Raw genomic sequence first — 22,000 nt, forward strand, 5'->3', positions numbered from 1 at the left:
CAAGGACATTCAGAGACTTGTCCTGAAGCCACTCCTGCGTTGTCTTGGCTGTGTGTTTAGGGTCGTTGTCCTGTTGGAAGGTGAATATTCGCCCCAGTCTGAGTTCCTGAGTGCTCTGGAGCAGGTTTTCATGAAGGAACTCTCTGTACTTTGCTCCGTTCATCTTTCGCTCGATCCTGACTAATCTCCCAGTACCTGCCGCTGAACATCCCCACAGCATGATGCTGCCACCACCATGCTTCACCATAGGAATGTTGTCAGGTTTTCTCCAGAAATTATGCTTGGCATTCAGGCTAAAGAGTTCAATTTTGTTTACATCAGACCAGGGATTATTGTTTCCCATGTTCAGAGTCCTTTAGGTACCTTTTGGCAAACTCCAAGTGGGATGTAATGTGCCTTTTACTGAGGAGTGGTTTCCATCTGCCCACTCTACCATAAAGGCCTGATTGGTGGAGTGCTGCAGAAAGGGTTGTCCTTCTGGAAGGTGCTCCCATCTCCACAGAGGAACTCTGGAGCTATCTCAGAGTGACCATTGGGTTCTTGGTCACCTCCCTGACCAAGGCCCTTCTCCACCGATTGCTCAGTTTTGCTGGAAGGCCAGCTCTAGGAAGAGTCTTGTTTGTTCCAGTCTTCTTCCATTTAAGAATGATGGAGGCCACTGCGTTCTTTGGGGCCTTCTATGCTGCAGATATTTTTTGGTACACTTCCCCAGATCTGTGCCACGGCACAATCCTGTCTCGGAGTTCTACGGACAATTCCTTCGACCTCATGGCCTTGTTTTTGCGCTGACATGCACTTATAAACACAGGTGTGTACCTTTCCAAATCATGTCCAATGAATTTAATTTACCAGAGGTGGACTCCAATCACGTTGTAGAAACATCTCCAGGATGATCAATGGAAACTGGACCTGAGATTAATTTAAAGTCTGATAGCAAAGGGACTGAATACTTTTGTAAATAAGGTATTTCTGTATTTAAAAAAATATATAAATTAGCAAACAATTCAAAAAACCTGTTTTGGCTTTGTCATTATGGGGTATTGTGTGTAGATTAATGAGGATATTTTTCCAATCCATGCTAGAATAAGGCTGTAATGTAACAAAATGTGGAAAAAGTCAAGGGGTCTGAATACGTTCGGAATGCACTGTATGTGATCAGCTGTAACGGCGTTCGTCTGTAGAAGGAGAGTCGGACCAAAATGCAGCGTGGTCATTTCCATACATGTTTATTGAAGAAAAAAACACGAACAATACAAAAACAACAAACGGAATGTGAAAACCTATACAGCCTATCTGGTGACTACAAACACAGAGACAGGAACAATCACCCACAAACACACAGTGAAACCCAGGCTACCTAAATATGGTTCCCGATCAGAGACAACGAGAATCACCTGACTCTGATTGAGAACCGCCTCAGGCAACCATAGACTATGCTAGACAACCCTACTCAACCACAATCCCAATACCTATTAAACCCCAATACAAAAACACACCACAAAATAAACCCATGTCACACCCTGGCCTGACCAAATAAATAAAGAAAACACAAAATACTAAGACCAAGGCGTGACAGAACCCCACCCCCCCCCCCAAGGTGCGGACTCCCGGCCGCACACCTAAACCCATAGGGGAGGGTCCGGGTGGGCGTCTGTCCACGGTGGCGGCTCCGGCTCGGGACGTGGACCCCACTCCAACCAAGTCTTAGTCCCCCTGTAACGCGTCCTTTGATTGGCGACCCTCGCCGCCGACCTTGGCCTAATAACCCTCACCAAGGACCCCACTGGACTGAGGGGCAGCTCGGGACTGAGGGGAAGCTCGGGACTGAGGGGAAGCTCGGGACTGAGGGGAAGCTCGGCACTGAGGGGAAGCTCGGCACTGAGGGGAAGCTCAGTACTGAGGGGAAGCCCAGTACTGAGAGGAAGCCCAGTACTGAGAGGAAGCTCAGGCAGGTAGTTGGATCCGTCCGATCCTGGCTGACTGGCGGATCTAGAAGAGTCTGGCTGACTGGCAGATCTGGAAGAGTCTGGTTGACTGGCAGGTCTGGAAGAGTCTGGCTGACTGGCAGATCTGGAAGAGTCTGGCTGACTGGCAGATCTGGAAGAGTCTGGCTGACTGGCAGGTCTGGAAGAGTCTGGCTGACTGGCAGATCTGGAAGAGTCTGGCTGACTGGCAGATCTGGAAGAGTCTGGCTGACTGGCAGGTCTGGAAGAGTCTGGCTGACTGGCAGATCTGGCTGCTCCATGCAGACTGGCAGCCCTGGCTGCACAATGCAGACTGACAGCCCTGGCTGCACCATGCAGACTGACAGCTCTGGCTGCTCCATGCAGACTGACAGCTCTGGCTGCTCCATGCAGACTGACAGCTCTGGCTGCTCCATGCAAACTTACAGCTCTGGCTGCTCCATGCAGGCTGGCAGCTCAGGCTGCTCCATGCAGGCTGGCGGCTCAGGCTGCTCCATGCAGGCTAGCAGCTCAGGCTGCTCCATGCAGGTTGGCAGCTCTGGCTGCGCTGAACAGGCAGGAGACTCCGGCAGCGCAGGAGAGGAGGAAAGCTCTGGCTGCGCTGAACAGGCGGGAGGCCCCGGCAGCGCTAAACACGTGGGAGACTCCGACAGCACTGGAGAGGAGAAAGGCTCTGGCTGCGCTGAACAGGCGAGGCGCACTGAAGGCCTGGTGCGTGGTGCTGGAACTGGTGGTACTGGCCCGAGGACACGCACAGGAAGCCTGGTGCGGGGAGCTGCCACCTGAAGACTGGTGTGTGAAGGTGGCACAGGATGGACCAGACCGTGAAGATGTACTGGAGAGCTTGAGAGCAGGGCTGGCACAGGACGTGCAAGGCTAGGTAGGTACACAGGAGGCCTAGTGCGTGAGGCTGGCACAATTTTCACCAGCCGACTAACACGCACCTCAGGACGAGTATGGAGCGCTGACCCAGGTGCCATCAAATCCCCGACACGCTCCGTCGGACGAATATCGTACCTAAAGCACCAAACTAGCAACTCCCTCATTACTCTCTCCTCCAATTTCCCCCCAACAATTTCCCCCCAACTCCTTCACAGTCTCTGCTTCACTCACCTCTAACACCGGCTCTGGTTCTGGTCTCCTCCTTGGCTCCTCACGATAAACAGGGAGAGTTGGCTCAGGTCTGACTCCTCCAATTCTTCTTTGGGGCGGCGATATTCTCCAGGCTGATCCCAGGGTCCTTCTCCGAACAATTCATCCTCCCATGTCCGTTCCTCCTTTCGCTGCTTCTGCTGTCGCTGCCTGTTGACACGCCACTTGGTCCAGTTGTGGTGGGTGATTCTGTAACGGCGTTCGTCTGTAGAAGGAGAGTCGGACCAAAATGCAGCGCGGTCATTTCCATACATGTTTATTGAAGAAAAAAACACGAACAATACAAAAACATCCAGGCAGGACGCATTGAGCCAGCTCTACGTTCCAGATCTCCAATGCGTCTCCACGGCCCAGTGTGTCCTGTGCCTCCTTCCTGCACTCGCCCTGAAGTGCGTGTCCCCAGCCCGGTACCACCAGTTCCGGCACCACGCATCAAGCCTCCGGTGTACTTCCACAGTCCAGTACGGCCTGTGCCTCTTCCCCGCACTCGCCCTGAGGTGCGTGTCCTCAGCCCGGTACCAACAGTTCCAGAACAACGCATCAGGCTTCCAGTGGACTTCCATAGTCCAGAGCTTCCGGCGACAGTACCCAGTCCAGAGCTTCCGGAGACAGTACCCAGTCCAGAGCTTCCGGCGACAGTACCCAGTCCAGAGCTTCCGGAGACAGTACCCAGTCCAGGGCTTACGGCGACAGTACCCAGTCCAGAGCTTCCGGTGACAGTACACAGTCCAGAGCTTCCGGTGACGTTTCACAGTCCGGAACCTCCAATGACAGGCCACAGTCCGGAACCTCAAAACGACGGGCCACAGTCCGGAACCTCCAACGACGGGCCACAGTCCGGAACCTCCAACGACGGGCCAGAGTCCGGAACATCCAACGATGGGCCACAGTCCGAAACCTCCAACGACGGGCCACAGTCGGGAACCTCCAACGATGGGCCACAGTCCGGAACCTCAAAACGACGGGCCACAGTCCGGAACCTCCAACGACGGGCCACAGTCCGCAACATCCAATGATGGGCCACAGTCCGGAACCTCCAGCGACGATCCCCAGTTCGGAGCCTCCAGCGACGATTATCAGTCTGGGGCCTCCAGCAACGATCCCCAGTCCGGGGCATCCAGCGACGGTCCCAAGCCCGGGGTCTCCAGTGAAGGTCCCCAGCCCGGGGTCTCCAGCGACGGTCCACGGTCTACAAAGGCGGCGGGATCAGTGTAAAGAGGGGAGGAGGCGTCCAGAACCAGAGCCGCCACCGAGGGTAGATGCCCAACCGGACCCTCCCCTATAAGTTCAGGTTTGCGATCGGGAGTCCGCACATTTTGGGGGGTACTGTCACGCCCTGACCTTAGTTATCTCTGTTTTCGTTATTATTTTGGTTAGGTCAGGGTGTGACGAGGGTGGGTATGCTTGTTTTGTCTTGTCTAGGGTTTTTGTATATCTAGGGTTTTTTGTAAGTCTAGGTATATGTATGTATATGGTGGCCTGAATTGGTTCCCAATCAGAGGCAGCTGTTTATCGTTGTCTCTGATTGGGGACCATATTTAGGTAGCCATTTCTCCTTGGGTATTTGTGGGTTCTTTCTCTATTTTTAGTTGCCTGTCTGTACTATTCCTATTAGCTTCACGGTTCGTTTAGTTGTTTTGTTAGTTTGTTCAATGTTGCATTTCTTTAATAAATTTAGAATGTACACTTGCCACGCTGTGCCTTGGTCTCCTTACAACGAACGTGACAGGTATTTTGTCAGAGTGTGCACAACTGGTCGAAGGAAGTCAGGTGCAGGGGAGCAGAGATGAGTGAACAGGCACACTTTAATCAGGCAGAGGAAAACAGCCTGACGCAACTCCGTCACAACACTCCGGCCCAAGGAAAAAGAGAGCGCACAAAATCACACAAAATGGTACAAAATAACAAAACCACGGGTTACAACAATACCCGGCGCAAAACCACCCTGTAGCGTCACACACGTAACGAACAAACAATACTACACACAGACATGGGGGGAACAGAGGATAATATTCACATAGAGTAATGAGGGGATGTAAACCAGGTGTGCGGGAAAACAAGACAAAATAAATGGAAAATGAAAGGTGGAGCGTCGATGGCCGGTGACGTCAATCGCCGAACACCGCCCGAACAAGGAGAGGGACCGCCTTCGGCGGGAGTCGTGACAATACCTCTCGCATGATGCGAGTGCCGCACAGGGAGAGAAATATGCAGGCCCAGTCATTCTTAATGCAGTCGCAAAAAGATAAAAATACTGAAAGCAGTTTTGATGGCCACTGTTAAAAGGCGAGGATCACAGAGCTTTCTAATGTCACTAAACTACACTTTGATAGGTTATGATTATTTTATGGATTAGCGTTACATAGTCAAAAAGCTAATTGTTAATATTTTTCTTTTTTTCCAAGATATCAATGCCAAACTTAACATGGTTCATCATGGTAATGTCGTTGATGACCCTACAAGTTGAAAGGCTGTTGTAAAGTGGTTTTTACAAAGGATTTAAATGGCCATGTAAAATCTGATTTCCTGGTTATGGGCTTCAAAAAAAGAAGACACCTGTACCATGTCAGATGTAGAGTTTGCATCACAATATTACACTTTATATACATCACAGAAGACTGAAATATAACATCTTTTGACCTAGAAACACCAGATTTTTTTTTACGCTGGGTGCATTCAGCAAGATGCAACGTATTGGAACATTCAGATAGAAATAGTCTATGTAGAACAAACACCTCTCTGACATGTAGAAAAGGGCAACTTTCGAAACTGTTGGGCAACTAAACATGGCCCGGTGTTTTATATTGTATGACATCACATTTTGTTTTTTATTTTCGTTTCTGCATATGTATACTAATATATTAAAATCAATCTAAACACTCACAGTTCTGGTCAGCTTGGCAAACAAGACAAACTGGCAACAGACAAACAGAGAACACAGGTATAAGTACATCATGGGGAAGATAGGCGACACCCGGAGGGGGTGGAGACGAGCACAAAGACAGGTGAAACATCTGGGCGTGACAAGTGTATATTTTTTACCCCATTTTATCCCTGAATTAGGTCCCTTGGCTTATCTCTGCAACTCCTCAATGGTCTCGGGAGAGGCGATGGTCAAGTCATGCGTCCTCCGAAACACGACCTGCCCGGCCACCTACTTCTTAACACACTGCTCGCTTAGTCTGGATGTCAGTCAAACTAATGTGTCGGAGGAAACACCATTAGACTGAAGATGGGTGTCAGCTTGCAGGTGCCCGGCCCTGTCACAAGGAATAGCTAGAACATGATGAGCCAAGGAAAGCTCCACCGGCCAAAACCTCCCCTACCCTGGACAGAGCTGGGCCAATTTTGCACCCCTGTCCTATAGGGCTCCCGGTCAGTGCTTTTGACCTCTACCCAGGATCAATGTTCCCTCAAAAAAATTCAGGCACTGAGCAAATTTCAGGTCTGCTGAGCGCATACTTCAACGTTGTGAAAATTCTGTGCAACTTCCAGTGCCCGTTTACTGTGAACACTGAGGCTTTAAGTTACAGTTTTAACATTGGTCAAGTAGGCTACTGTGGCTATTTGATCATAATGTAGGCCTACCAGAGTGGCCTACCATAAAAAACAATGGTTGAAAATGCATCCAATAACATTTTAACATGGAAATGGCTGTTTTATCATTCAGCCTACAGTAGCAGCCAATGTGTGGTGTTCAATGTAGGCCTGCATTCCATGAGACTTAAGAAAAAACATGCAGGGCTTGAAATTAACCTGTTTATCCACTTGTCCTTCAGACAAGGTGACTGAAAATGTTGTTGTGTTGTTTGATGCAAGAAACCACTTTACAAAGTAAAATGTATTATCACTCCCATACCATTATTACAGAGAATCAGAGAAATTATGCTACCCTCTGCCTATTGGCTACTTAGGTTATTCGAGCTTGTCTCAAAATACAAAACTGCCCCTTTAAGACAAAAAAAAACTCTTTATCTAACTTGCTTTTCAAAGATGTCTAGAAATGTACACATTTTGTGCTCTTGTAGAAAGCAATCACTAATCTATTGCTGACTACAAATTATCTATATTTGTGCCAATAGCTAACTAACTAGGAAAGGATATGAACAAAATGTGCACATGTGGCTACATGCAGCTCTTGCTTTGATCTGGTTGAATCTGTGTTTGAAATGCACTGCTAGACCTTAGGGACCTTACAGATAATCGTATGTGTGGGATACAGAGATGAGGTAGTCATTCAAAAATAATTTTTATTATTAATATTATACTATTATTGAGTCCATATAATTTATTGTATTTATTTTTTATTTGTTTCACCTTTATTTAACCAGGTAGGCATGTTGAGAACAAGTTCTCATTTTCAATTGCGACCTAGCCAAGATAAAGCAAAGCAGTTCGACACATACAACAACACAGAGTTACACATGGAGTAAAACAAACATAATACAGTAGAAAAATAAGTCTATATACAATGTGAGCAAATGAGGTGAGATAAGGGAGGTAAAAGGCAAAAAAAGGCCATGGTGGCGAAGTAAATACAATATAGCAAGTAAAACACTGATTAGATTTGCAGTAGAAGAATGTGCAAAGTAGAGATAGAAATAATCGGGTGCAAAGGAGCAAAATAAATAAATAAATACAGTAGGGGGAGAGGTAGTTGTTTGGGCTATTTATAGATGGGCTATGTACAGGTGCAGTAATCTGTGAGCTGCTCTGACAGTTGGTGCTTAAAGCTATTGAGGGAGATAAGTGTTTCCAGTTTCAGAGATTTCTGTAGTTCGTTCCAGTCATTGGCAGCAGATAACTGGAAGGAGAGGTGGCCAAAGGAAGAATTGGTTTTGGGGGTGACCAGAGAGATATACCTGCTGGAGCGTGTGCTACAGGTGGGTGCTGCTATGGTGACCAGCGAGCTGAGATAAGGGGGGACATTTATTTGACTTGTTACTCCTGAATTTATTTAGGCTTGCAATAACAAATGGTTGAATACTTCAAAATAAATAATAATTTGAAAAAAATGCCAAAAACATTATTCCACTTTGACATTATGGGGTAGTGTGTGTTGGTCACTGACCAAATCATTTAAATTTAATCCATTTAAAATTCAGTGTGTAACACAACAAAATGTGGAAAAAGTAATGGGGTGTGAATACTTTCTGAAGGCAGTGTGCATATTGAAATTTGGTGTTATTTGGACGTATGGTTCATGAGAAGAAGCTTTTCAAAGGTTTCCCAAAATGCCCGTATATTAACTGTAATTTTAAATCACAAAATCAATATGTGCGCGACACATGTTTAATTGAATACTGACAGAGCCTTTGCTAATTATATTTCAGTGTAATTCAGATTGCCCCTTTAAATGGTCATTCCTATGTCACTACCATGTTGTTACTGCAATTAATACTAAATAGTTACATTGTTGTAAGGGTTAGTTTATTATTATAGATTATTATTATATCTATTATTATTTTTTCTTTTAACAATACAAAACATCCACAAACATGCATAACATCACCCCTGCCCAGACCCACCTGCTCACACCCCCATCTCCAGCGCCCGCATCACTCTCCGACACATGGCCTCAAACTGCACCATTTTCTCGCCCACACATCTATCAGCATTTAGATAATAAAGCATTTTACCTTTCCATTGGGTTAAAGATGGAGGATTTGTTGATTTCCAGTTTTAAGTCTATTTTTTTCAAGATGGTTGACGAGAAAAGTATCATCCAACCCATCGGGTATCTCGTTGCACACTCATATGTCATGTCTTGAAATATGCAAACAGATGGATTAAAAGTAAATGGACATTGTTGTTTTAGATTCTCATTTGCATCTGTGATAGAATGTTACTTCAGATTTGCAAACTAGTGAACGTCAAGCAGTCATGCTGGGGTTCAAGTTATTGCCACACAGCACCACCATTAGGACGAATTGGACACATCCTTCCTAGGATTAGCTACTTCTGCACTCCTGACCACACTTTCCAAATGTCAGATCTCAAAATGTGTCGATAAGTAATTCGGTGCCAAACGAGTAGCATTTTAAGTGTTTTTAACTAAATGTAAAATGGATCACGGCGGATAATATGGTTCTTTGAGGCAAATTTGTTTATTGTGAGGAGCGGGACCTATACACCAAATTTCAGGACTCTAGGGGGTGTGACCTTTCAAAGTTTGAATCTTCAATTGCTTATTGTAGTGCCACCATGTCGGTAATTGCATGAGAGCGTGTGGACTATGGGCCTTTTCTATCATGCCAAGTTGCACCCTCCTAGGCATTACCATCTCACAGGAATTTGCATGTTAATTATCCTTGACAGATTAAAAAATAATCAACACAAACAAATACAAAAGGGTTTCACCTACTTTCATCATCAGCAGCAGCAGCAGCAGCAGCAGCACCACCAGCAGCTTCAGCAGCAGACTCATAATAATCCTAATAATAATAATACATAAAGCAACAATATTCATATGCAAACAGTTGAATGTCTGCATACTGAAGTTACTCAGAAGATATTTACCTATTAAGTAGCAGAGAGATTGACTCCACTGCATGGTTAGTGTCGGAGGCTTCATTCAACCACCTGTCTCCTGTCTCCGGTATCGATTTGAGTTCACTTCAAGCACTGAGTAAGACTCATAACAATTAATAAGACTGGGGTAAAATTTTGGTTCAAGTCATTCACTGCAAATAGAGTTCAAATCTATTATGAATCTATTAAAACATTAGAAATATGTTCATTGGTCTACATTTACACATATAAATCAGTGAAGACAACAACATTAAAGTTCAAGGAAAACAAAATTAAATTAAACTTCAAAGATATGAAACTGTTGATTTGGTCTGGTCTGTGGACTAATGTCTCCCGTTTGGTGTGTGTGTCTGGTGTTGTCTCGGTCAAGGGTTGCCTCTCCTCTATGCAGAAGTCCTTTAGAGGACTGAGATGCAAAGTCACCCTCCAAACGAAGTATCTTTCCACTTCCACAGGTGAAACAAAATGGCCACCGCTGCCGTGACTCCAAGTCATCCATCAGAGATTCCTAATGACCAGTCATTTCCCTAGCCTCGCTCACCATGCTAATAGGGTTGCTTACCATGGTAATAGGCACTCCCCATATTAGCCTATCAAATACCAGTGGCCAGTGATGAACACGGCAACCAAGGTGAGCTGGGTCACCTGTGTTCGCCAGAAGACTATGTTAGCCCTCTAACTTACAGTTTTTTTAGATCGCTAAACGACAGTGGGCACAACTGGAGTCACATGTGCAAAACTCTAACTACAGTCTGCACTACCAACAGTCACCTGAGCTAAACAGTTCACATCACCTGCAAAACTCATTCCAAGCAACACAACTCTTAACACAAGGCTCAAAACACGCTCAGTGCAGCCAAACACTATGCACAACCCTCACTGAGATAACACACACTGTCACTCAGAACACACTGAGAGAAAAAACACTAGCATCAAACACCACTACTTCATTCTATAATTTCCACTGTCCCTCCCTGAGACTGAGGACGGGCCGATGAGAGGTCAAAGTGAATCAGGCCCAAACTATGAAATCATCACAGAAAGAACCAGAGCCATTATGCACCAGAGGTGCTGAAATTCAAGGAGATTGAAAGAGAGACTGAAGAAGAAGAGGAGAAAAGGAGAAGGGGGGTTAAGGAAGTGGAGGAAAGATTCTGACCCCTGGATTATACATTCCCTAATAAACAGCTTCAGTCATTCTAAATGGGACTCTAGTATTTATATTTATATTGGAACCAATTGTCTGGCTGGTCTGAGCTCCCATTGGTTACTCAGAGCTAGAGTGGGAGGAACTAAACTGATGCAGGGAGCTCAGGTGCTGGCATCAAGTCATGACACAGTCACACGGATTCCACATTACCTCATAGTCACACCCATTGCCTAGTTAGTGAACACACCTAGAACAGCATTGGATGCATCATTGGATTTCTGATGTGTTCCTGTAATGAACTTCAGTTAGTCAGTGTTATTATACTCTGACCTCCCTGCTTGGCTGTCTCTGTGTGTGTGTGTGTGTGTGTGTGTGTGTGTGTGTGTGTGTGTGTGTGTGTGTGTGTGTGTGTGTGTGTGTGTGTGTGTGTGTGTGTGTGTGTGTGTGTGTGTGTGTGTGTGTGTGTGTGTGTGTGTGTGTGTGTGTGTGTGTGCCTGCGTGTGTCCGTGTGTGTGTGTGTGCCCGTGCGCGTGTGTGTGTGCGCGTGTGCGTGTGTCCGTGCGTGCTCGTGTTCATCTTTAATGTGGTAATGTTAATGATGCATTCCTCTTGTCAGGTCCATTTGGGTGTGTCATCATGGCCAGGAAACATTGCCCCTTGGACTGTATGGGCACGCCCCTGAAAAAAAACATTCAGGCAGGAAAGGGTTATACAAAACAAATAACCATGACTGGTTTTGTGGTGAATGCTGTCACTGTGAGTCAGGTTTTAGACAGACAGAAAGACAGATATGCAGCACTGAGGCACATGAGACAGAGTGGTTGACTGACTTGCGAATAACTGCATTGATACCGTGAACATGGAAACGCACTGACTCAAATTGACAGATAGATACTATTATGTTGACAGCTACAGATTGATTGAATCGGAGGGACAGTAGTTATATGCTTGAACTGTCATTTTGTGTGGATGAAGACGTGACATTGAATAGGCTTACACTGTCTCTTTTTTTTATTTCAATGATGGCACAAGTTAGACAAATAGTTTTTAGGATATTATAATCCATAAATTGCAAAGAAAAGATACATGTGTAAGTAGCCAACCTGTGAGAGAACCCCAAATTAGCCTCAACGTGGAATTCAAAGAAATCGCCGATCAGCTCAAGAGGACTCGAGATGGCGTCTCAACCACAACTGCCACCAAGCCTGGTGAAGTGGCCTGCGACGTCTGTACTGGATGAAGCTCAAAGCCCTGAAATCCTGCCTGGTGTGTCTGACCTCTTACCGTGAGATTCACCTGGAGCCTCATCAGAGATTTGCTATGCTGAAGGTCCACAAGCTGATTGACCCTGTGGAGAACTTGGAGAACAGGATGTTTAAGAAGCACGAGAGGCTGCTGAAGATGTTCTGTAAGACAGACCAGACATGTGTCAGTCAGTTCTACATCGAGACAGAAATAAAGTCTCCCCGTGGAACGGATGAAAGAATTGTTGCTAGCCATCAATAATGAGAAACCACCTGATACTGACAACATTGATGGAAAGCTGCTGAGGATAGTATCGGAATATGTTGCCACTCCTATTTCTCATATCTTCAATCTCAGCCTGAATATTTTTTTTTGCTCCATCAGACCTGGAGGCAACTCAAATAATTCTGCTACCCAAGAATGGTAAAGCTGATTCAAATATTCAACTAATCGTCAAGCTTTGAAAATTTGAATCAGCTGTGTAGTGTTAGGGCAAAAACCAAAACATGCACCCCTTGTGGAGCCCGAGGACAGAGTTTGGGAAACTCTGGTTTAAGTCTTGTGGAAAATCATGAGTAAAATATAATAGCTCCCCTATAGGCAGGTAGCCTAGTGCTTAAAGCATTGGGCCAGTAACTGAAAGGTTGCTGGATTGAATCCCTGAGCTGACAAGGTAAAATATGTCATTCTGCCCATGAACAAGGCAGTTAACCCACTGTTCCCCGGTAGAATAAAAAAAAGAATAGGCCAATCAGTGTCATTCTTCATGGCCTCTAGTTTCTCTGTGCCAAATTTGAAATAATTGAAAAGATCTATGCTTGAGTTACTCTAACCTTAACCCTCTTCCTATCCTTCTCAGGGGGGGGCAAGACCTACTGAGTTCTAGGTGTGGTCAGAGAGTCCGTCAAAAGGAAGGGTATGATAACCTCAACCCCAGAGAATGACTACCGGACTGTGAGGCTGAAAGGAGGGGACGAGTACCGTGCCATCGAATCCCTCCTTTTCTCTCTCGGACGGAGAAGACCTAGAAGAAAATGACTGATCATTAGGAGTGTCTGATGTATAATTTGGATTCAAGGTGGGTGTGTTTGTGGATTATAAGGAAGAGTTGGTGTCCTTTTATGATGTAATGGCTAAGGCTCATATCTGTTATTTTACTGGGTGCTTCCTCAGTCCCCGTGTTAATGATGATAGTAAAATCTCAGCCCTATTGGTCATCTCCTGTGTCAATCATGAAGTGTAGGTTTCTGATTTGCCTAAAACCATACCTCAGGCCAAGTGGGTGTGCTTGTTTTACACCACCCTGTGGCCTGGGTAGGTGGGGATTTCACTTCAGGACCAATGGAATGGTTTCAATTTAGCCCCACTGGTCATCTTCCCTGTCAATCATTGTTAATGTAATTTCATAATTCCAATATGTTTTCATTAATTGAATTCACTTAGTCTATTTTATGAGAATTTGTAAGATTCTTATTTGCATAAAATAGACAGAGACCAGTCTTATCAAAATTAGATAATAGTATTTATTCTCGGAGCGCGCTGCCATGAAACCACAAACAACAGTTTATATACAAAATATGACGTCATAGGTTATAAAATGTCCTTCCTCCTATCAACCAGGACCCAACAAGTTCAAACGTTTATTCCCACCCCTTCGCTCGCTCACTCCAGACACAGAGTTAAATCAAGATTGAACTTCTAAAGTCTTCATCTATCACTATTCAGAAGATAATGGAAAACCTAGGAAAACACTCACTGCCTTATCTAAACATCCCTGAGCTAAGTTGAGTCGGTTCAACCATAGGTTAGCGATCCTTTCTGCTTACTTAAAACCCACAATTCCAGTCCTCTCCAACCTGGCTGGAATGGTATTTATTTAATTTAATTACCCCCTGTTTCATGCTCTACAATCCCTCTCTTATGAATTAATATTATTAATCAGATATAATACAACAGAGTATAGTTTTCATTAGTTATAGTTCTATTTAAAATGTAGATATTGTTTAGTTATTATTCATACAATTCCTAACAATCATGAAGATCCGGTTTCTGATTTGCTTCTATCCATGAAATCAGTCCCAGTGGGTGTGCTCATTTTGCATCACCGGTGGCCTGGGTGGGTGGAGTCTTCACTTAAGGACCAATGGAATAGAGTGCTAACTCCGCCCACACGGGGCACCAGGTGATGCAATACGAATGCAGCTATTGTTAGTGCTGGTAAAATGTCAGCCCCATTGGTCATTTCCCCAGTCAATCATGACGGATAGGTTTCTGAAGAAGGCTACCAGAAGTTTCTGTTGAGTGTGAGAACATGTCAAATTCACCATGTGATAAAATATACAATTAATTTAATATTTTTTGATTAACAATGCCCTAAATCTTGACGAGTTGTCTATGAATGCTCAAATGTATTGTTTTAGATTTTAATATTATAATACATAAGCAGTATGAAAAGTATTGCTGCAAACTTTTATCAGGCCTCAAACAAAAACTGTCCCCGATAAAGATTTGCAGCAACACCTTTAATATTACTTTGTATTAGGATATTAAAATACTCAATGTGAATAAATGTTTGGCAATATTGTGTTTGTTTCTTCTTCTTCTTCGCTATTATGGCGGTCCGCAAACAAATGATGTAGGTGGATACCTCCACATAATGTATTGGCTGTGTTTCAGCCTACTATTCTGTAGCAGGAATTCATTCAACTTCGTGAAAAAAATTGCCCTACCAACTAACCCTGCACCCTTTAAAACCTCACCACTTGTTGATGTGCTTATTTACTTTAAGGTCACGCCTTAACTTCCATCTGTGTGTAACATACTGGTTTCCATCTACCCAGAGCCAGAGTTTCCATGTGTTTTGCATAGACCTACTGGAGCTGAGAGCTCAGCTGCATTCAGAGACCTGAGAGGATATTGTCTGCATCCCAAATGGAACCCTATTCCCTTTATTGTGCACTCTATTTGACCAGGGCTCTGCTGTTGGGAATATGGAGCCATTTTAGAAGCAAACAGGGCTCTGGTCAAAACCAGTGCACTATATACTGTGGGAAAAGGATGGCATTTGGGACTTGATTATTTTCTAAATGAAACATGGATATTACCACATACTTGTTTAAAGGGGAAATTTGGGATTACAGCAACAACAAACACTTGCTTAATGTCATATTCAAAGGCCTCAAATTACAGATGATAGTATTATTACATGTCTTATCAGTCAGTGAACCGTGCCAGGAATGCTCAACAAATGCTACATTCTCAGGCCACAATATTTGTATACAAAGGCTTCAGATAGTATTCACACCCCTTGACTTTTTCCACATTCCACATTTTGTTGTGTTACAAAGTGGGATAAAATTGATTTCATTGTAATGTTTTGTCAACGATCTACACAAAATACTACATAAAATACTATGTCAAAATACAAGACAAATTGTAACATTTGTAAAAAAATAAAAATAATCTTGATTAGGTAAGTATTTAACCCCCTGATTCAATGCATGCTAGAATCAACTTTGGCAGCAATTACAGCTGTGAATCTTTCTGTATAAATCTCTAAGACATTTGCACACCTGGACTGTACAATATTTGCACATTATTATTTAAACAATTCTTCAAGCTCTGTCAAGTCGGTTGTTATAGACACTATAACTCTAAAGGCCCACTCAAGAAGAGCTACTGTATGCTGAAGGTCAGGTTGAACTTGTATACTATTGACTGGAAAATAGGTCTTAGAAATTGCATGTTAACTCAATTATGGAAAACTAACCTATTTGCTTGAACAAGGTGATTTGTTTCAGCAGTGCAAGTTCCCCTTGTCCAGGTGGCCCCTTCATATGCACACACACACACACACTAACACAACATACACACACACACACACACACACTAACACAACATACACACAGACACGGTAAAGGTTGAAGTTGCCCCTTGACACTGATCTTGGGTCAGTTCTGCATTTTCCTTCACAAATTGTTAAGTTTACGATTAAGGGAGGGGAAACTGATCCTAGATCTGTACCTAGGGTAAACTTCACTCCGGAGCCTAATGCTCACATACAGGTGGGTGAATAAGGGTGAAGGAAAGCATGTGACATCTAATGTTTGCATTGTCCCGTGTCAGAGAAACAAGCCCATTGTAAAGAGAGAGTGAAAGGGAAAGAAAGAAGGAGAGAGAGAGAGAGAGGAGGATGACAGCACTCTCTGGGTCAAAAACTTCTCACAACAGGTAAGTAAAGAAAATAGTTGTATTTGTTTCATTTGACCTTTATTTATCTTTCCAGGAATCTATCCTCTTTTAGTCCTTTTATCACCTGAATGTAGGGAATTTAAAAAACATGGTTGTTCATAGTTATTCGTTATTTTGAAAAAGGGGAAGTTTAATATATCACAAAATGGAGAAATTATTCTTTCAATACTATTTATTTCATGTTTAAATTACTGTGTATTGCAGATATGGAAGGGAGGGCTCTCATCCTGGTACTCTCAGGTCAGTGTGTGTGTGTGTGTGTGTGTGTGTGTGTGTGTGTGTGTGTGTGTGTGTGTGTGTGTGTGTGTGTGTGTGTGTGTGTGTGTGTGTGTGTGTGTGTGTGTGTGTGTGTGTGTGTGTGTGTGTGTGTGTGTGTGTGTGTGAACGTGTGAACGTGTGAAAGTGTGGCAGTGTATCTCTGCGGTATTGCTGAATCATACACCTAGAACTGCATTTCTCCACAGTGCTCTGCACCCTCTCCTCCTGCCTCACTCACGAGTACCACTATGTTAGCAACCCTAAGACTTGGACCGAAGCACAGAGATTCTGCAGAGAGAAGTACACTGACCTGGCTACCATAGAAAACATGGAGGATATGAAGAGGCTGATCAACACTGTAGACAGTGGTTATAATGGATCAGTCTGGATAGGGTTGGAGAAGGGAGATATCATGGTGTGGCAGTGGTCTCTGGCAAACAGAGATTACTATGGGGAAGAAGGAACTGGGTTCAGGAAGTGGAGTGAAGGAGAGCCTGATAATGGTATGGGGAGAGTTGAAGAAGAATGCGCTGCAATGAATGAGAATGGTCAATGGCAGGACATGCCATTCACATTTAAATTGTCTGTCTACTGCTATGATGGTGAGAGTTACTGTTTTCATGCTTTTCTTACTTCCAAGTTTCTTCATAATACTGAGTTTGTGTCTGTATTTTAAAAAAAACTTTTTTTGAAACATATTTCAAGTAAAGAGGTTAATTCCAAAACCCTATATATTCATTTTCAGAAATGTTGTTAAATTAGCTTTTATATTTTAAAGAACTTATTAAAGAGATTTGTGTGCTTTTTCACCACCAAATCACAGTATGGATTTTGTAATTGTATTTGGTTTTATTAAGGCAGCAGCTATTCGGGTTCAGCAACATTAAGGCAGTTATATACCTTTTACAGACATGTATTTGTTTGAAATCTATCACTTGATGGTTTCTAAACACTATATATCTGCCTCACTCTGAGATAAATAAGTATTAGTGCTAAGTTTTACACAAATTACTACATTTTTTGTAATCAAATGTTACATTAGTACAGGGCTAGGTTAAACTCACCCAAGGTTCTGTTCAAGTGGTCCCCAGCTGCTGACCGGGCGTTCCGGGACTTCAAGCACCGTTTCAACACAGCTCCCATATTGGTTCCTCCTGACCCGTCTCGTCAGTTTGTGGTGGAGGCCGATGTCAGAGTGGGGGTTGTCCTGTCCCAGCGTTCTGCCCTGGACCTCAAGTTACATCCCTGCACCTTCTTCTCCCATCGCCGCAACGCCACGGAAAGGAATTAAGATGTGGAGAATTGTGAGCTTCTCACGGTGAAGATGGTGTTGGAGGAGGGGAGGCACTGATTGGAGGGGGTGGAACATCTGTTCATTGTGTGGACGGACCACAATAACCTGGAATATCTCTGCATCCTTGGACTCCGAGACCATCCTTCCCACCTCATGCCTAGCGACGGCATTCAGCTGGGGAATAGAGAAGCATGTCCGTGAGGCGCAGCGTTCCCAGCCGAACCCCGGAGGGGACCAGATAACTGGATGTGTGTTCCTGATGCTGTCCGCCCCTTGGTTCTGGAGTGGGCCCACTCCTCCAGGCTTTCCTGCCACCCGGGCTCCCGTCTGACCCTGGCCTTTGTGCGACAGCACTTTTGGTGTCCTACCATGGTCCCTGACATCTCCGCCTTCGTCAATCTGTGTGCACAACAAGACTCCTCGGCAAGCTCTGGCTGGTCTCCTTCAACCACTGCCTGTCCCTCACTGTCCCTGGTCACACATATCCCTGGACTTCATCACGGGTCTCCCCCCGTCTGATGGCAACTACATCATCCTGACAGTAGTGGACCGGTTTTCCAAAGCAGCCCATTTCATTCTTCTCCCCAAGCTAACCTCTGCAAAAGAGATGGCCCAGCTCATGGTGCAGCACGTCTTCTCGGATCCATGGACTTCCGGTGGACATGGTCTCACACCGGTCCTCAGTTCTCTTCCCGGTTCTGTTAGGCGTTCTGCACACTTATTGGATCGTTGGCCATCCTGTCCTCCAGTTTCCACCCTCAGTCCAACGGCCAGTCAGAGCAAGCCAATTAAGACCTGGAGATGACTCTTCACTGCCTTGTCTCCGCCATCCCCACCTCCCGGAGCCAGCAACTCGTGTGGGTTGAATAAGCCTGCAACACCCTCCCCTGCTCTGCCACTGGTCTCTCGCCCTTTGAGTGTTCCCTGGGTTATCAGCCCGCACTCTTCTTGGAGCAAGAGGAAGAAGTCGGCATACCTTCGGCCCAGATGTTTGTCAGTCGCTGTCACCGTACCTGGAAGAGAGCCCGATCGGCTCTTCTCAAGACCACCTCCAGGAATCGAATACAAGCGGTCTGCGACCGGACCTCTGCTCCCCGGTATCATCTTGGGCAGAGGGTATGGCTGTCCACTCGAAATCTTCCCCCCCGGGTGGAGTCCCGCAAACCTTCGCCCCGTTATATCGGCCCTTTCTCCATCTCCAAAATTATTAGCCCCTCTGCTGTTCGTCTTCTGTTACCCTGTACCCTCCGTATACATCCCACTTTTCATGTGTCTAGGATTAAACCTGTCTCACAGTCCTTTGTCTCCCGTTTCCTGACCCTGAGCCTGCCTGCCGTTCTGTACCTTTTATACTCTGTTCTGGATTACTGACCTCTGCCTGCCCTTGACCTGTCGTTTCCCTGCCACCCTGATTTTGTAATAAACTTTTGTTACTTCGAAACTGTCTGCAACTGAGTCTTCTCCGGAGCAGTGATAAACACAAAGAAACTGCCAGAGGCCTATGAATACAGCAATATGAGATCTGTATGTAAAATATTTACATTTGACATTATGGTCCTTTAGCAGACGCACTTATCAAGAGCGACTTACAATTAGTCCATTCATCTTAAGGTCGCTTGGTGAGACAACTACATATCACAGTCAAATGTACAGGATACGAATATTCCATTCCAGCTAAACAATGGATATACAGAGTTTTGCAACAAAATCCACTTTAAAATCCATTTTAACACACCAAAAATCTATGAATAAAAAACAGTCATATTTTACACACAAATGAAGGTCCCATAAGCAATAATTTCCGATGATTGTGAAACATTTCTGAAATGTTTTTCAAATGGTTGTATATAGTGTTTTGGAACAAAACTCTTCAAGTATATTTTCACTTACATAGTCCAAAACATCTGTTTGAATGAAGTATCTAACTACTTAAAAAAAATATATATAGATATATGATGAAAGGAATTCAATTAAATATGCACTATTTTCAAATTAACTGTATCCCAACAAGAAATCTGCCAATCTCAAATAGTTCAGATAAAAACAATATTATGGTTAATAATAACGAGTTGATGACCTGGAGAGAGGCTCAGCTCTACTGCAGGAAGCACCACGCAGATCTGCCTAGTGTGAAGAACCAGATAGAGAACAATGTGTTACAGAACCTAGTGCTTCGCAGTGGTCTGATGTGGATCGGCCTGTTCAGAGACTCCTGGAAGTGGTCAGACCAGAGTGACTCCTCGTTCAGATACTGGGGTCCCAACCAGCCCATTAATCGCTTAGGGAATCAGAACTGTACTGCAGTATGGGAAGGAGTATGGACAGAACATCATTGTATGTATAGGATTCCCTTTGTTTGTTATGGAGGTGAGTCTTCATTTATTTTACTTAAGTGATCTCTTAAGTATCTTTACATCATGGCCTACTATAGCATGGGCAACATTTGTAAAATGCATTGTGACAAATGCCACGTTTGCTGTCAAGGTTACCTCTCACTGTAACAATAAACAGGACACGTCTGTGTATTTCTATGCTCCTCCCCCCAGTGAAGAAGACACAGCAGATGGTGAGAGTGAGGCTGACCACAAAGGACCAGAACATGGACCTGACTGATCCTGACATGCGGGAGGCCATCTTGCAGCAGGTGAGTCTCCCACTCTTGGTGAAAGCAGCTCTTTCACCATTATAGTTATATTATGAGCATAACATAGCATAGTTATACTGTATTCTGTTTCTCTGTGTTCCTGAGATAAAGAAGGATCTGAGGGAAAAGGGGATGTCTGATGACGTCAAACTGAGATGGAAGGAGCATCCCGATGGAAAGATCTTCCGCAAGGAAAAAAATATGGATCCCCAAAAGAAGAAAATGAAGGAGAGAATACCAGTTATGACAAAGGGAGAACTCTAAACTTAGATTTTTTTTGGTCTCCAACTCTATGGAATTTGCATATTTATATAAGGAATAATAGATACTATCCTAAAATATATAACCCGTATTTGGTGAAACTGCCTCATCCTTTTGTGATATTACAACAACAAATACGTTACTTCAAACAACGAACACTGTTTTACCCCCTCAGACATCATTGCAGGCACGATAGAACTCTGTTTCATCACAACAGCACAAAAACAATAGCAAGGCGCCGGCGTGAATTATGGCGTGGTTTCACCAAATGTTGATTCTAGCTTTAAGTAATACACTGCTAAAACATAAAGAAAGTTTAGAACATGTATTAGTAGCGTGTGTAACATTATATTCTGTCGTACTCATTAAGAATGAACCGTTTTGTTTCAATTGATGATGATATGAGTATATGTTAAAATACATATCGCTACAATACATATACTGAATTGTAGCGACATTAACCAACACCTACTGTAGCAACCTCGTCAAGAGATTCAGATCTCTTGGCGTAACAGCTAAGGTGTTTGTTTGAACTTGGCTAGAGCCTGGTTTGAGTCCTGGTCGGGGCTACCCCCCTGGAATTTGCTTCAGTATGTAAATTATGTAAGTGAAATATGTATCAACGATATAAATCATGTTTTAAAATGTTTATAATCATGTTTGTAAAGTAGTTATAAAATAAACATTGTTACTTTGGGAAGACAAATCCTTTCCACTTCTCCAGTGTGATGATGTCATGGACCCTGATGGTGTGACTGTGAAGGATTGGGCCTCTAACCTGCTCTGTGCTCAGTCTCCTTCTTTGGTTGCAGGTAGAACCCTTCTGGTTCCAGGCCGATCCCTTTTGGGTTCCCCTTCTACAGAGGGTTCTACCTGGAACCCAAAACGGTTCTACCTTGAACCAAAAATGATTATTCTATGGGGACGGCCGACAAACCATTTTTGAACATCCTTTTCTAAGATTGTAGGGGAAACACAGGTTTTTCAGTCATCATTCAACACCACACGTTGGAAGCCTAATGCCTATACTATAGGGTTGAGTTCAGAGGGATAACACAATCTTATGGCAAATACAGATGACTAGAGTTCAACCCCAGGTGGTCACCTTGGCAGCTGTATTTATCACTGGCCACTGGTATTTGCTAGGCAAATTGAGAGAGTGCACCCTGCCATGGTGAGCGAGGCTGATGGATGACTTGGAGTCACGGCAGCGGCGGCCATTTTGTTTCACCTGTGGAAATGGAAAGAAA

At 44.2% G+C, this 22,000-nt stretch overlaps 2 protein-coding genes and 1 long non-coding RNA gene across 4 annotated transcripts in view; all 3 read left to right on the forward strand.

The window, feature by feature from the left end:
• Positions 1–22,000, forward strand: part of LOC118367991 (proteoglycan 3-like) — a 150,989-nt gene that overhangs the window by 77,819 nt on the left and 51,170 nt on the right. The gene's annotated exons all lie outside the window — the stretch shown is intronic.
• On the forward strand, positions 16,182–19,646 carry LOC118367987 (uncharacterized). The gene is made up of 3 exons (XR_004822235.1): positions 16,182–16,272; positions 16,498–16,533; positions 16,758–19,646. It is a non-coding gene; the product is annotated as an uncharacterized LOC118367987 (long non-coding RNA).
• Positions 19,758–21,417, forward strand: LOC118367988 (C-type lectin domain family 4 member M-like). Of its 2 annotated transcripts, none has more exons than XM_035751693.1 (3): positions 19,758–20,212; positions 20,392–20,489; positions 20,595–21,417. In XM_035751693.1, the coding sequence occupies exons 1-3, from the start codon at positions 19,798–19,800 to the stop codon at positions 20,751–20,753; spliced, it is 672 nt and encodes a 223-aa protein (XP_035607586.1). In that variant the 5' UTR covers positions 19,758–19,797; the 3' UTR covers positions 20,754–21,417. The 2 variants fall into 2 exon arrangements, with proteins under 2 accessions (XP_035607586.1, XP_035607587.1); XM_035751694.1 differs by having other exon boundaries at positions 20,601–21,417.

The sequence above is a fragment of the Oncorhynchus keta genome, chromosome 35 (genome assembly GCF_023373465.1).
Source record: "Oncorhynchus keta strain PuntledgeMale-10-30-2019 chromosome 35, Oket_V2, whole genome shotgun sequence".
NCBI lineage: Eukaryota > Metazoa > Chordata > Actinopteri > Salmoniformes > Salmonidae > Oncorhynchus > Oncorhynchus keta.